General features: G+C 40.4%; 1 protein-coding gene across 2 annotated transcripts in view; it reads right to left on the bottom strand.

Moving 5' to 3' along the window:
- Positions 1-17,057, bottom strand: part of TAF4B (TATA-box binding protein associated factor 4b) — a 75,130-nt gene that overhangs the window by 14,951 nt on the left and 43,122 nt on the right. For both annotated transcript variants that reach the window (XM_069779206.1, XM_069779207.1), the window contains exons 12-13: positions 12,000-12,125; positions 10,888-10,944 (exon numbers count right to left, since the gene is read on the bottom strand). In XM_069779206.1, coding sequence (XP_069635307.1) covers positions 10,888-10,944; positions 12,000-12,125 — 183 coding nt within the window. The remainder of the gene's footprint in view (positions 1-10,887; positions 10,945-11,999; positions 12,126-17,057) is intronic.

Here is a 17,057-nt window from a genome sequence, read left to right as displayed (position 1 = left end):
ACTTACCCCACACGCTATTCTTGCTTTTGTGTGCAGTATAAACACTTATAACCTTATTTATCAGAATTCATTCAGTTCTGAATGGGATTTTGTTTGTTTTTTTCAAAATATACTGTATTGCTTTCAAGAATGTTTTACAGACTATAAGGTTTTATGTCCCTTAAAGTTGAAAACTACTAGTGTTCTGCAGTTGTCTGAGGTTACCTCCAGCTAGCCTACTTGCATAAAATGTTTAAGATAAAATTCTCTTTAATCTCAGTCTTAAATATGTATCTTTATATTCAGGAACACACTGCAACCCATCAGGGATGGGGGGAATAAGACTAAATCCAAAACCATAACTCGAAACTTCACAAACTCTGTGAACACTGAGGCTTAGAAACTCTTTTTATGCGACGTCTTCATCACTCCCTAGATTAACCAGGAGCAATAAAATGCTGAGATTCTTTGGCGGAGGCACACGCTGATCCAGCCCCAGCCGCCCAGGCCTCCAACACTTACAGGCAGCTACGGAGCACCCCTGTAGAAGTACACCTTCCTGCTAGCAAGTGTAGTTCAGTTGTCACAGTGGTTGCAGGTACACCATGGTCGTCTTGCCATGAGAAGAGGCATTACAACATGCCACACAGATGGCATCCCTCTGGGGGCAGATTAAATTCAAAAAGGCTCCAATGGCAAAGAAAACCAGAAGGGGAAAGATGATTTGCCTTACTTTTAAGAATCATTACACTTAAAATGAAAAGGACTTTCAAAACCATTAAACTTAAAACAAACAAACAAAAAAGAAACAAAAGCCTTTATTAGCCTAACCTTGTGCTTCCATCCCTGGGAGTCATTGGAAAACATATCCCCCCCTCTCCCTCAACCCTGCAAAACATACACAAACCAGTTTCACTGCAGTTAGGCATGTCAAAAATGGGTGGCTGCTGAACATTTGGTCACTGGCTTGAAGCAGCATTGAAATAAGACCCCCTCTCCTTTTTACAGTTGATGTTGATAGGCAGCCATGGTAAAGACCAAGGACAAGAGGCAGAGCTATGACTGAGGGAGCTTCAGGCTGGCAGCAGCATGGGGTGGAGGGGACTCGGTGAGTTGAGTGCCTCTTCGTGGAGTACCAGAATGCTGCTCTGGCTGAGGACTGGGTAGCGCTCAGGCACCATCACCATTTACCCCACAGAATTCAAGCTGACGAAGCATGCTGTCGACACAGATGCCCTTCTCCTGGTTTCAGCTAGGATAGAGTTAATTTTCTTCCTAGTAGCTGGTACAGTGTTATGTTTTGGGTTCAGTATGAGAAGAATGTTGATAACACACTGATGTTTTCAGTTGTTGCTAAGTAGTGTTTAGACTAAGTCAAGGATTTTTCAGCTTCTCATGCCCAGCCAGCAAGAAGGCTGGAGGGGCACAAGAAGGTGGGAGGGGACACAGCCAGGGCAGCTGACCCAAACTGGCCAAAGGGGTGTTCCATACCATGTGACACCATGCCCAGTATATAAACTGGGGGGAGTGGGGCTGGGAGGGATCACTCCTCGGGAACTAACTGGGCACCGGTCGGTGGGTGGTGAGCAACTGCATTGTGCATCACTTGTTTTATATGTTTCAATCCTTTTATTGTTACTGTCATTTTATTATTGTTATCATTATTAGTTTCTTCCTTTCTGTTCTACTAAACTGTTCTTACCTCAACCCACTAATTTTACCTTTTTTTTCCCCCCAATTCTCTCCCCCATCCCAGTGGGTGGGGGGGAAGCGAGTGGGTGGCTGCGTGGTGCTTAGTTGCTGGCTGGGGTTAAACCACACCAGCCCTGCAGGAGTGAGCACTGCTAGTGGAGGTCAGTGCTGGCAGAAAACCCACTGATACAAAGAACAGGATGACACTTGGTGGACAGTATGAAAAAGATGTGCTTTCTAGAAACAGAATTGATGCATCTTTGACCACACAGTTCCCAAGACAATGTCGGAAACACATGTTATTACCATCATCTACTCTCCCCAATACATTTTCAACCTCATAACCAGTCAAAGGATTTTTCAAGTCAGGCAGAATCTCACCAGGATTTTGGAGCAAAAGAAAAAAAGAAATCATAGTCTTATTGCATTTTAGACATCTTGGGGATTTTTCTGAGAACATAATTAAGACAAATGAATTTAAACATTCAATCTCCATAATGGACTCAACAGATCCCCATTAAGTGATACGGGCAGGCATCCAAATTACCCTGCCAAAGCCAGCAAAATCATCTTTTCATCAAGTTTTGTTCCATTAAAAAGTGTGAGATTAAATGTCCAAACATTGTGTGAGCAGTTAAAAGCACAGGATAAGGAGAAGACAGGCAGATAACATCAAGGGATACCCGAGGATACTGGCTGGCTAACTACTGCCAGATTTTCCTAAACAAGATTAGGAAAGAGCAAGAGGCAACCATGTTGAATCAAATCTTTCTTTAACAGACAGTTTCATAACACACAAGTTAGGGCAGAAAGATCACTGCAGCAAGTGAAAGACAGTAAAAGTAATATATATACTTTATTAAAATATAGAGAAGCTGCATCTATAGCATTGTTTCCCTTCTAGGGGCCAGTCTTACTAATAATGGTGTCTCGGACTAAAATAGGATACAACTGTCATACCCAGGTTTGTATCTTGAAAATAGATTATTTTTCTCCCTTGAAGATAGAAGTGTGTAATATCAATTCAAGAGGAGCAGGGGGCACCTGCGCCATACGTGGGACCCACAAACTAGCAGGTTTCCCCTCAACCTGACCTACTTCATCTGCTGAAAGTTGCTGCTGTTCCACCATGACACAGAAGTCCAACACACGTTCTGTTCAAAATTCATTCCTCAAGAAGGGCATTGACAGGGGACAGTCTCCAGGCAAGAGGCAAATGAATGTTCATGCACCTTCTCCCCTCTTTCTGATTTTTACATACGCTAAGAATCACAGTACAAAGAGTTCTAAAAACCTGTGTATAAAGATCAAATTGCTATGAAAACGTCTCAGAACTTGTAAAATAGTCTTTGTTGCTGCTGGCCTTTTTAATAATAAAAATAGGGTTTAAAGTCTGGTCTTGCAGCAAGCAGGAATCTCTAGGGTGACACAATAACCATTTTAGTTAATCTGACCTGCAGCACAAATCAAGAGGTAAGGTATGTTTTAAAGTCCTCCCTTATAGTGAAATGGCATTTGCAGCATGGCTGTAATCACACAAAATGAAAGGTTTTAAAATTGACCTCTCTGTTCTTCACTCAATCCTCTACTGAGAAAAATAGAATTTCTGTGAGCAGGAAAAGAAATATCTCACCTATGTCTCATACTCCACGTTTCAAAAAATATGCAAAATCTATTTTTACTACTACACCAATGACATTTCTGTGGCATTTTAATATTAAAAATTAAATTTCAAGTTGCGTAAGAAGACACGAAGTACCTCAGCTATGAGATGCCCAGACTTTTTTTTAAAGCAATACTGCAAGTTGGTTTTAAAACCCTTTCAGTTACGAAGTACATGGTATGTGGTTGTTAGCATTATCAGAGCTCCAATAATTCAAGCTATGCAAATCTCGCAAGATTTTCCTTAAGCACTGCAAAGAATCCCTTAAACACAACTGAAGTAAAAAGTATATGCTACTACAAATAAAGTCAACTAGGTCTGAGGTTAAAGAAAAGCCAGACAGGTGGCACTTGTCTGCATGATGCTGGCAGATAACATGCATCTCAAGAAATTCCTACCACTGTCCACTTCTGCAGGAACTTCAAGATATAAAGTACTAAGAAATAAATGAAGAGATTTCTTTTCTCTGCTTCTCAGATTGAAGTGCTAGGAACTTATGTTGAAAAAAAACAACCCCAAAATAGTCTTGGCAATGCAATAACAAATAAATACAGCTGTATGGATGTAAATGAGCTCGGAAGAAATGCTGGTAAGACAGATGGGGAAGCTGAACACCACAATTCTGGACTTGGTTATAATTAATGCAAGGGAAAGACTAAAAAGCATATGTATAAGATACTGGGTTTAATATCAAGAAAAAAGCGGGGCTGTCTCCATGTATGACATTGTAGGCTGACAGAGTATGGGACAGATTAAATAAATATTTAAAGTAACAGAAGAACTGGCAGGAAAGGAAACCAGGGAAGGCTGAAGACAAGTTAATGTATGCCTAAGGGTTATGTGTGCTATCCAGCAATAAGTACATCAGGAGTAATAAAAGCACTAAGGTAGATGAACATGAATTTGTGTAAGACTTGCAGGGGAAAAAGGCAAGGAATATAAGCATACAAAAGTGGCAGAAGCCCCTGATTCTTTCAGCTTCCACAATAAAGAAATTAAACAATAAATTAATGAATATTAAAATTCAAAGTAAATCAAAGCAACTGTGGCCAAATACCAACATTTACTTTTTTCTAGCTCGCATCAGTGAAAAAGGAACCTGAACACTTACATGGGTCCTTACTACTGCCCTTTACTGTACATTTTTAAAGAACTAAATATTGAGGTACGTTTTAAGTGGGGCCAACTGATCCCACTGAACTGACTTCTCTCTCTTCTATCCTCCTTTTTAAATTATTTTTTTTACTACCTTTTTTTAATCAAAGTTTCACTGGGTTTCATTGTGTCCTCCATTTAGTGCCTTGAAAGTTTTCTACTGCTCTCAGTCGCTTCTCCCTTCATTGTCTTTGGAAAAAAAGAACTAAATTTTTTTTGCATTCCCTTTAAGCGTTTCAAGGAACTTGTGACGAAAATGAAAAATAAACTTTAAAAATCTGTTTTCAATCCCGAGCCTCTCACACTGGTTGTCATAAAGCTGACTGAGCATTACTGCCTCCAGCCTCTACCTTTCCTATACAAAATTTTCTGCCCTACAGGTTGAATGCAGCTGAATAGCAGACTTCTCATATGGGGGACATTCTCTGAGGAAAACTGACATTTGAAGGCTGCATATTTAAACATTTACCATCCTCTCCTCTTGCCTGTAATGCAATTTCTCTTCTTGCAATTGCTTCCTTTCAAACTGTTTTAATTAGCCATACAATTAGTTTCCACTGACTCTTCCCTCTGTTGTAATTTAGATTTAACAGCAGAAAGGCAGAATAGCATGCAGTGGTTTGATACGCAGTCCTAACTTATAATAGGGCTGAATGTAATACTGTAGATTTCTTTCAGGTTAATATTCTACACGCATGCTTCAGTGGCAGAACAGGGCCTACTGTGGCTGTGTCCCCCAAGACCAGGTTCCTTGCCTGTCTAGAACTAAAGGGTGCAATAAGATGTTTTGGAGAACAACAGAAAATTTTTCCAGGATAGCCATGAAGTAACCTGCCCATAAGGAAAAACCAAATTCCTTCAGTTGATATCCGAGATTCCCTAATATATAAATAATTAACTCCCCAAAAGAATTCAAGAAAAAAATCCAGGGTGCAGTGACTTCCTGACTCTTTATTTTGCCCATTCTTGTTAGGAATTTCCCAAGTGTGAAATGTGTATTGCCTTTTACCAGTTTTTTTGGTTTGTTTTGTTTAACAATTATTGACGCATTTCTGTGTATCCTAGAACACCTGGAGCATGCTTTCCCCTGTGCAGTCCCATCAGCTTGCCTGACTTGGAGGCTCAGCGAAGTTCCTGGGTGTCTGGCATCCAGCATTAAGCTTTCTATGCACATTTTCAGATGCTGCCTAGGCTACTTTTGTTGGAAGGCCAAGAAAAGACTACAGCACATCACACCAAAGCAATATATTCTGTAGTTTTTGTTAAGACTGCTCAAGGACTGTCAGCAGTCTTGCATTATCACAATGGGACAGTGTCCAGCCCTTGCAAGACACTACTTTAAAACCAACTGCAGTTCTTCCAAATGCATGATATTTTGAATGACTTTCAGCTGCTGTAACACTGCATATTCATTCATTCACTCACTCTTGAAGTCTCAAAGCTAGAGAACCTCTAGGACTTACCTTCCACCTGCAAGTTTCTCCATCTCATCATGCAGTCCACCCAACACTTGTTCTTGGCACGGAACTCTCTGGCTCTCCATTATCATCTTTTCGTCATACTTTTAGCCCTAAAATTCCCACTTATTAGCAAGTTTCTAATTGAAGGTCATGCTTTCAGCTTGTTACATGTCCATTATAGACTCTCTCTCAGAGAAACTTAGAAAAGGCTATTTGAAAATCCAAAACCATGCTTAATAGAGTTTTGGGGGGGCTTTTGTTTTTCACTGGATAAAGATAGTTGCTACCATCTTCCAGCCAGCTGGTTTTAGGGTATCTGACACACTCAGCTGCTCTTTTCTTATGCTCCTTCAATACACCAATATGAATGCCACATAAACAGGGACTTGGTTCACTTTTTAGTTTGCTCAATAATCTAACACTTCACAGCATTCCCATCCCTAACTTTCTGCAAGACTTGTAACACAGAATCTCTGATGATAACCCTTTGTTATCTGTAGGGCTACACTGCAGGATAACAAAATTTATGTCTGCTCAATAATCATGCTTTTTTTTCCAAAACATGCAGTAGCAGGTAAGAAACACTACAGAACAATAAAGATAATATAAATCAGATAATTAAGCAGAAGCTCTCAGGATGTCACTGAAGGCTCATAAAAAGCCAATTGATCGCGATGAGATCTTATTTTGCTCACAGCATCGTTTGCTTTTTGAGAGGTTATGGTTAACTAGGGAGTTTCCTTTTCCCCTGCCACAAGAGCGGTCTTAAAGAATTTGAACCATGGGGTTCAGAAGACTGAATACAGAAGCAGCCCAAGAGGTGTGGGGGAAAAAGGAAACAGATTGAAAATATGAGTTGGAGACAGCAGGGAGAGCAGCAAAGAATCAGGTTACAGTTAGTTGTTATCTGAGAATGTGAGAGGAAATAAGGGAAAGAGTTAGGATGGACACACATAATAGAAAAAAAAAAAGAGGATTTTTGAAAAAAGATAATACAGAACAACTAAATTTCCATCATTACTGTATAACTCCCAGAAACTCACTGGAATCATGCAAACTTTTTGTTCTATGTTTTTGATAGGGTTTGTTTTGTGTCTACAAAAACCCCTAGGGTTTGCTGTTTTCCTCCCAGTCAGTTGATACTAAAGGTATTTCTCAGCATCTCACCTATTGACGTCTTGTGACATCTATGTCAAAATCTTAACAGTTAAATGCGCAAGTACATCAAGCAAGCAGGAACAAGGGACCTGTGCAGTCGTAAATGAACAGAGCTGCTGGAAGAGCAAGGAATGGGGCAGGCAAGTCTGCTGCCCATCAGGTGCTTGCTCCACATGCTCCTTCCCTAGTTTAAAACGTGGTTGCTCACCTTCATCTACTGATAGATATTGCAAGGTAAGAGCAGAGACGAAGGTAGCTACTACGGAATAAGCAAAGATGCTATCAGTACGATACCCGTTCACCTGCTCAACCCCAAGCAGCAATCTTGCACACGTACAATCTGAAAGGTTTGCCCAGCCTCAGCCTTATGCTTCCTGAAGCCATATTATAAGCACGCTCACTTTTGAAGATGACAGAAGTACAAAAGATCAGGGTTTATATTTAAATTTACAGTATATACTGTTTAATACTGACATTTTTACAGGTCTTCTGGGATGCACCGTTCATAAGGCATACTTGCACATTTGACAGTATCCTACACCTACTCCATTTAAGTAAGCTCATTTCAGAAAAGGGATGAAGCCAGAGATAAACTATAAATACAGCTACAAGAATTGCATCAGCTGAACATTTTCTTCGTAACTGGAAGTACAGTTGAAAGTAGAACAGGAAATAGCAGAAAGCACCTAAAAAAAGTTATGGCTTAAAAGTGCAAGCACTGGGGACAATGCAAGGACTGTATCCCCTCAGCTTGAAGTGGCAGATAAGGCTGAATGAAGAGTGGGGGTAATTCACCCAGACTTTGGGAACGCTGTTGCACAAAGAGCTGGCCCATGAGGTGAGCAAAGACAAAATTCTTGAGCGCACAAAGGAGCAGCTCGGGGCAAGCCTTGCAGCTGTCTCGGAAGGAATGCGCACTTTCCATAGGTATTAAAATCTGCTGAAACAGGTGAAAGGGGGAAGTAAATAAAGATTTAATTCATAGTGAGCTACATAGACTAAGAATATAGGAAAGTAAATGACTTAGCATAGGGGAAGTTTGAGGCAATAGGTCATGCAAAAAGGGATTAAAAGGTCACAGCAATTATGTATAGCCTTTTGGATAAAAGCATCTACTGCTGAGTCTCTGGATGTACTTCCAGCAATGTTAAGATGTTGCCTCCAGCTGCTGGATGACAGCACATCCTGGATTTATGAGAATTCATTGTTAGGATGTACACTCTGCATTTTGGGAAACATTGCTTTAGAACTTGCTCCAGTGCCATTACCCAACACCCTCTCCCTTCTCCCAGGGGTCACCATCAACACATAAAAGACAGCTTTGAGGAAGGAAGGCCCATATTCATTCTTAAAGAACTTTAAGTGGATCAGATCAGGCTTTCCAGTGGATACTCAACCAGAGTGGCCTGGAAAGGATCCGATTCCAGCTGGCAGAGGTATCAAAATTCCCAAGTGTGGTTTCTTAGGAGCATACTACACTCACAAAATGACAAGACAGACAGACAATGGTGACCCTTTTCAGGCTTTCATCCCAGTATACACAGTGCTTCTGCATTACCACTTTCAGCCTTGGGATATTTGTTGATTTTTGTTTTGCTCTTATTCCAGCTCTACTCATGTTTGTATTTTTTAATGCAAATGTGTGCTGACCATTTATCTCCAAACTGTCAATAAAGTGCCAAAACTGACCAGGGCTGTATTTGGGCTCATTTCTACTCAAGCTTGAGATAAGAAAGCACCCCCGGCACAGAAGGTGGGCTTCCCATGTGGCATGTGAAGCCTGGAGAAGTTCTGGCTGCCTCATTTTCTAGAGAACAAAGCAGCAGAACAGAGGGCAAGGCAATACCAACAGAGAGATACGGGTTGTCCCAAGAAGCACATCTGCCTCTTCTTTTGGTGAAGCAGTTAGAGACCATCACTATGGGAGCAGCACAGCATGGAGAAATAAGCAGGACAAGTGTGATGAAGGCTGTTAGTCTGGCACAACATAAGATGCACTGAAGGATGTGAACTCAAGCACTTAACAGAACATTAAGTACTAAACTCAGACACCTTCTCCACTCTGTTGGCTCCTTTTTTGTACATCAATATTCCACTTTTTAACAGAGATCTCATTAACAATACCAACTAATCTAAAAAGTGACGCAAAACACACACATATAACTTCTTTCTGTTCTAAATATCCAAATCACGGAATATTTTTCAAGATCCTACACCTTATTGTTCAGAGGAAAAGAGAAAAGAAGTTGGATAAATGAATTGCTTTGCAGTGTTTTATTAAAAGAAAGAACCTCTAGAAACAACCAGATGATGCAGAGGTAAAGCCACCTACAAAACAAGACAAATTAGCATCACCCACTGACTGTTGATCCTGGTGGCACTAGAGGCAAACTGGGAAGGGCTTTAGGGCAACTTTGTACTCACAGACTGTAAGCACGAAGAAAGAGTGATAAGCAGAAAGAAAGAATTAAAAGACAGATACTAAAGCAAGTTCCTTCTCTCTCTCCTCTCCTTTTACAAATTTCTTCTACTATGGTGCAAATCCAGAGCATTGATTCTAATACTATTTTACTGGATTTCCATTTGTTTTGCCTGGGCTCCTACATTAATCCAAACAATAAGGGCCTTTAAAGCATTCATAAATAACCTGCTGCTGCTGCTGGCACCTAGGAGCCAAGTGCAGCAATGTTAAGCAACAACAAATTTCATAGTTCAAGAGGCACAGTTAAGGAAAAAGGTTGCTCAGAAAATCACTCTCATTTAGCACAAAGATCCTTAAAAATTGCATGAAATCAGTCAAGTAACTATAGAAACCAATTTCTTCAGCTCTGTATCACACGTCTCACACCTCAATTGTCTTTATTATCATCCGCTGTCAGATCCTTAATCAGAAATGTGAACAGGCTTGATGATTTATTCAGCAGGGAAAAGAATCTGTAGGTCAAGTGAAAAATTTCACACACACATACACACGCACACACATCTTCAACCTTAGGTACTTTCATTTCATTCTGTTCCCAGTAGCTCTGGGGGCAACTCCAGTGAGATCCAATATTAAGGCTCAATTAAAATAAGCTCCAATTAGTGGAGCTTTTTTCTCTCAGGCTAGAAAAGTCAGGAAATGGATATTGGGAAATGTAAAAAGTCAGCTACTGAGAGGAGGCTGCAGACATAAATGAACTTATTTGTTGATTTCTACAGTTGCTATGCAGAGGCCTCTGGGAGTAAAAGCTTAACCAGTCTAAGCTATAAACTAAAACCCCTGCAGCTAAACATGAACTGTGTGAAACAAGGGCTCCATTCCAGAACAGAAAACTGCTGGGCCCAGAAAATTAAAAGCCAGAGGCGTTTTCCATTTAAAACTAAATCCCAGTACCGCCTCCCAGCCAAAGAATTATAAGCAGTATCAGATTTACAAAACGAACAATTACCCTGGAAAAATGTAGCCTATTGTACAGTCCCAGATGCTAAATCTCAAAGTTTCTTTTTTTTTTTTTTTTCTAATCCCACATTATATTCCTACCAAGTGTACTGCTGCAGTTTACAAAGGACCATTTCTAGACAGGACTGAAACTACGAAAATAAAATGTTAAAAAAGAGAGCTCATAATTCATTGACCTCATTTGAAGCGCTGCCCTTGCCTGTGGCAGTTCCTGTCCTTCCCCAAGGCCTCTGCAAATGGTATGCAGCAGCAAAATAAACCCTGACCTAATTGCCAGGACAGGGCTGCCAACCTTCTCTCAACACACAAAGGCAAGCATGGTAACTGGAAAGTCCTACCTCTTTCGCTTTCTGCTTTAACCGCAGTTGCTCTGGATCTTCTTTATTGGAACGGCTCTACCAAAGGAAGAGGAAAAAGATTGAATAGAAATTCCTGGCATCCAAACACCATCGTATCCGTTAAATATTTAATAAATGACAATTTTCTCTGATGATTGAAAGATTTAGCCCCAGGGGTGAATGCCTCAATCCAGACTGGCTTCCCTCCCCCTCCACACACATACGTGCACCCCCCTCCTCATCTGGGCCGGCTGCCTCTGCTCTAGCCTGAAGCAAGATTAAGCTGAAAATGATGCTAACACTGTCAGTCAGGTCCAGTCTAGGCATGATGTTGTTCATGTCAGCAGCAGACACTTAAAAAGGACAGGAACTATAAGAAAGAAAGGGAGTCGTACTCATGCAAGTACAACACAATTCTTTCAACTCTAGATTAGGCTTCCACCCAAGGGGCTCCAGAATTCAGCTTGAAACAAAACCAAAAAAACCCCCAACAAACAGAAGATTATCAAGTTACACCTGATGGAGCAACATCTACTGATCTTTATTTTTTCTTGCTCCTGTTCTTGAGGGGAGGGAAAGCAGAAGAAGGGTACTTATTCTGTACTGGCAGTGGCTCCCATCAGGGGTTTGCAGATGCTAGGGTACCACCTCCAAGACTAGCCCTCTGATCTGACTACAGAAAACAAATACATCTGGCAGGCCAGTGGATCTCACCAGGCTCCAGCCTGAACAAGCATAGTGAACCCGTATTTTCAAGCAGTGCCATACACAGATATGAAGACAGACATACCAATTTCAGAGCCAGAAATAGAGCCAGGAAAGACGTTCACAGCTATGTGAATACATCTTTTATTTCATTTTGACCAGTAGGAATAATCTCAAAAGAAGAGTTCACCCCACCACACATTTGAAAGAACTCCTGTGATTCTTTTAAAGAATGTAAAAGGCCAAAATCCTTTTCTGTATAGCCTAAGCTATCCTAAACATTACGGATTTCCAGTTACAGGATTAATGGTTACTAAACTTAAAGCAGAAATAGGAGAAACCTGAAGATGTTCACCAGTCTAAAGGATACCACTACTTCCTTGGAGAACAAGAAGTTAAGTTCTTACCTTGGCTGCTCGAAGCAACATTTCCCGTTCCTCTTCATCCTTTCTCTGCTTTTCTAGGTGATCAAGCTTTTCAAGAAACCTCAGCTGTGCTCTGGTGTCACTAGATACGATATACCTATCACTCCCCTGGAAAGAGAAGTTTGTTACAGACAACCAGACTTTTATACACACCACTAGACCTAACAAACCCAATGGGAACAACCTGAAAAGAAGAACATTATTTTTTCAAAGCTGAAAAGTATAGGCTGTTTTGAAAATACTTCAGGTGGGAGGTAGTCATTTACACACCTCCTCTCCACTGAAGCATGTTTCCTGGCATCTGTGACTAGTAAGAGGTTATTGAACAAGTGACACTAACAACATCTAGTCTTTATTGACTATAACAACAATAAAGTCTTTAAGTCTAAAGGCTGAAAACTTTGTTTTAAACAGCAACTTCATATCCAGTAAACATACATACAAGACTGTCTTCTGGACTGGTTAAGAGTTAAAAAAGAATTGTAAAGCAACAGAACATCATATCCTTTCCCCTTTAAAGAGAAAGGGTAAAGAAAAAATAAAATTTGACATTTTAAGTTTCTAGTGTTCGGTGTTCTAGTTTCATCCATTTGATCCAGAACTTGAAATAAGCCTCACCTGGTATTTCCAAAAAGAGCTTTTATGGAGTGGAGGGGTGGTTTAGAACTAGTTATAATGAATCTTGGGGGTGTGGAAAGTGACATAAATTATATATGGTTTATTATAGCTTTAGGAACACTTATTTTTGCCTCAGTGGATGCTCTCAAGTCATAGAATAGTTTATGTTGAAAGGTGACCTGTGGAAGTCATCTGGTCAAGCCCCCTGTGCAAAGCTGGGCCAGTGAATACTAATGAATACTTCCAAAAATAACTGGACACGCATGCATTGAAACAAGGCTACGGTCCTTTCAGACTAAAAAATAACGATCAGTAATTTATTTTTCAGACTGTTTTTGCCCTCACTGGAAAGCCTGAGTTTAGTTTTACTTCAGATAGGAGAGAAGACAGAAAGGAAAGATCTAAAATGTGGTCAACAGGCAATAAAAAGCTAGTTTTTACTATTCTGCTCTTCCAAAGACAGGCTATTTAAGGCATGTGTTGGCCAGAGGGCATTAGGCAAAACAAGGCCGAGAGCCCATTGTAGATGAGGAATGTCTGTGCCACTTGTTTACACCACTCTTTAATGCATGTCCTAGACTTGTCTTCTTTCTGTGTTACCTTGTGAACTCGCCTTTTCCTGAGAAATTTATCCTTGAGCTTTTACCAGCCAAACACATTATATACTTTCAGCAACCCTTCTTTCTACCCTACCCCAATCTCATACTTTAATGAAGTAACCTTGACACACAACTATTCTGGAATAAGCACAGCATATTTTACAGCTGTATTTTACGCAAGGGTATATTTTAAGTATATGGACTATCAGTGACTTCAGTTGCTAAATTTTTAGTTTTCAAACACACTATACTTAAGATTTCTTCCCATACCCAGTCATATCCTTTTCAGAGCTGGAAGGAAAGTAAAAGTCTTCTTGTGGGGCACTGTTGTCTCCCAATCTGAATTCTCACAACCCAGCCAGAACATGAAATCAATCCCTCTTCCTGTATTAAGTTCGGTCCTTTTCAGTGAGCTACCACATTGTCACGTACCACCAATTGTGGCTCAGACCACACCATGTGTTGCAACCAAGGAAAATTTCTTTCCCAGGCAGAGTCTGTGGCTCTGCAAAAAAGTCCAACAAACCTTTCCCCTCTCTTCTGTTACTGCTTGAGATTTTTTTTACTGCTTGCCACAAAATATACACTACTTTCAGTCAGTCTCAGTCCATTAGTACAATTTGTTTTGAAGCAGCAGTTGATAATAATCCAACGCCATGCCACAATCCTTTTAAAGGGACAAAGAAGAAAACCCTAATACCAGAAGATTATTTTTTCCAAAGTTTAGAATAATGTTTTGCTTTGGAATGCCCAAAGTCAGAATCAGATACTTAGATTTTTGAAGCCAAATCCAAGACCCTATGCCAATTAGGAATGCAAGCCTCTCAACCAGAAGCACCCCAATACACTACCATGAGCTTATATGGAATAAGAAATGGGTGGATCCATAATAGTATTTCAGCTCATCAACAACTGTTTTAAGATGCCTTATTTCAGGAATTTTTGGAAGACGAATACCTGCAGTTACATTTTGTCCTGCTCAATAAACTTGTCTTCTGTGATCATTCACCACTGAATTGCTGAGACAGAAAACATCATACTGTATACCTGTTAATAACTTCTGGACATTACTGTTATGATGAAGCAAGTTGGATCCAGTGTTTGTCATGTAACAGTTTAACTTACTCACACAAAGCCAAAACCTGTCCCCTGCTACAACAGTGCAGTCCCAACAAAACTAAAGTTACAAGTGTAATCGAGGCCAGAATTTAAGTTACTGATAGATAAAGCCCGTAACCACAATACAGAGCAATGGTTAGATATGGATGTGCCAAAGCTGAACTTGTGTATCTGACAGTTAAAAAGTCATTCTTACTCTGACTGAGCTAAATTTAATCTGGAGTTCACCAAAAGCAAAAGGAAGTTTTTCTGCTATCCTGAAAGAAACTATTGCTTTCACACAACAATAGCACATTAGCACACCTATACAATCTTGTTATAAACTCATCCCCCATACTTTTTTTTTCTTCAAGAGAAATGCATACACTCAAGACTTCTCCACCGATGTGTTGTTAAAGCACAGCCAATTCCTACCAAAATTTTTACGTTAGGTTTACATATATTTGAAACACACAGCATTGAAGTAAAGCATTCCCAGGTATGTCTTTAATGAGACGAGAGCTGGCAACAAATTCAAGAACAGAGACAATGCCTTGTCTGTGATTTGCAACTTCCTTCCTAGACTGTCGCCTACCTGTAAGTGAACCTGAAACCTAAGACACTTGCGGTTTAGCACCAGGAACGTATTGTATGTCCAGGGGCAAAAAGGAAAAACCCACACACAGGGAAGCTGCGCCCCACTTCAGTCCACCAGGGAAGAAGTTGGAAGAATCCCACAAAGACCAGTTCTCCCACAGAAGCTGAACAGTTTAAGTCATGCTGAACAGCCTTGCTGAGGACGGCAGTTGCAGAGGCTCAGCTACTATGTGGGAACCTATTAAGCTTTGGCTTTTCATAGTCAACTCCTAAACCAAGTTAATAACAGAAAGGCTTCCGATAAGTTAGTTCTGCACTCTGCAGCTTGATGGTGGCTGGGATGGGGAGGAGGAGGCTGGCTATTTTCACATCTAGGAGCGCTCATTCCTTCACTACATTTAGCGCTTAACCCTTAAACCAATGCAGCAGCCACACCATATTGCCCTACAGATAGTGCAGTTTAGGGCTGCAGTGTTTTACTGCTACTGCACATGGGGAAGCTGTTTTCATGGAGCAATGTTTATAGCACAGCACTGTACCATGCCTCTCGAAGCCATGTGCTCATGGGCTCCAAACACAGGAGAGTGGCAGTCCGATCATGCTTAGCTGAATCCACCCACATCAAAAACATTTTTTAATCATTGTACTGTTTAGTTGTCATTATTAATTTTGGTCTTGGGTATCATATTATGTCACATGCATACTCTTATACCTCTGCAGTTCTCCGGATTATAGGAGGGAAGCAGCCGAGGAACTAAACCAGCTAGCTAATCGCCTTTATGATCTTACCAAGGCTCTATAAAGGCACTGCAACAAGAGTTGCAGCACAGAGCAGCTTACAACAATCTGAAAGGCTATTCCTACTTCAGATAGAGACCACCATGATAGTTTTATCCTAATTAAGTTAGGAACTTCCAATTATATACCTTTTTTTTTTTCTTTCTTTCTTTCTTAAATTTAGCAAAAAAGGGCAAAAGTTGGCAAGTCTACATGGTGGCATGGTATGAAGCTTTTACCTTGCCAACTCTCTCTCTGCAGGGCTACCATCAGATGTAAGCTGCTAGGCATGAGCTGAGCAAACTGGGAAGAAGAGTTTCCTGAGCACAATCCCATGAATGATTGGCTTTTTACACCAACTTCTACCCTAACAATAGTTACCTTGGTTTCACCACACCTATCCCTATTACTGTCCATCTTTTTGTAATTAAGATAGGCCAATACAAAGACTTACAGGGCAACTACCCAATTCTCTTGGAGAGTTTTGGGGTAATTCTCTGAAATAGATGGAGCCCACATTGCACACTGGTACCTATCAATAGCCTAGAGGCAAAAGAGGATGGGGCAAGCTCTGGGGTAGATGGAATACAGGACTGTGTAAATACATAATAGGGCTCCAAAACCCTGTAGTGTTCTGTTCTTGAACTTAGATTTCTAAAAGCCTGTTAGCATCTCTCACCATAATATTACTCACAAACACAATCCTGTAGGACACTCCTCTGTAGCGTAATACCATCTTCCTAAAGAAAGAGGGTACCTGTGCCTCCAGGATTATTATGCCCATTACTTTTTTGTTTGTTTGTTTTGTTTTTGAGAAAAGAGGAAAAGAAATCAAGCTTATTGTAGTTTTACAATCTTAACTTTGCTTCTGGCAATTCAATCAGACAAAAACCTATCAGTTTTTCTATTGCTTTAGTTCAATGAGAAAGAAACCAGCCCCATCAAGCCCACTGTGTCCTTAGCATCTGCAAGACACTTAAGATCTACTGGTTACTCAGGACTTCAGCTTCCACCTCACTTTTGCTCACAAGCAATATTGGATCTCCCACTTTGGAGAGACAACACAGAACATGTGTAGATTTCTAAAGACTTCTCATAAAAAACTCTACTTTTTCTGTATTGATTTTTTTTCTACTGCATCCTCTTCTGGCAAGGAACAGCATACTCCAACTGCTCCAGACATCACTATAAATACTTGGAAGTTTCCAAATAGTTCCTGCTCTTTACTATTGCTTCTCCAGTGCTTAAAAGCCTATAAAAAGTGTTCAGTACAAAAATAACTCCTATCCCATCAGTCAGTTGGTCTTGTTAAATTTCATTAAGTATAAAGGTCCTGTAAAAAAACCCAAAC

Source organism: Haliaeetus albicilla, chromosome 3 (assembly GCF_947461875.1).
Source record: "Haliaeetus albicilla chromosome 3, bHalAlb1.1, whole genome shotgun sequence".
Lineage (NCBI taxonomy): Eukaryota > Metazoa > Chordata > Aves > Accipitriformes > Accipitridae > Haliaeetus > Haliaeetus albicilla.
This window is presented reverse-complemented; position numbering and strand designations above follow the sequence as displayed.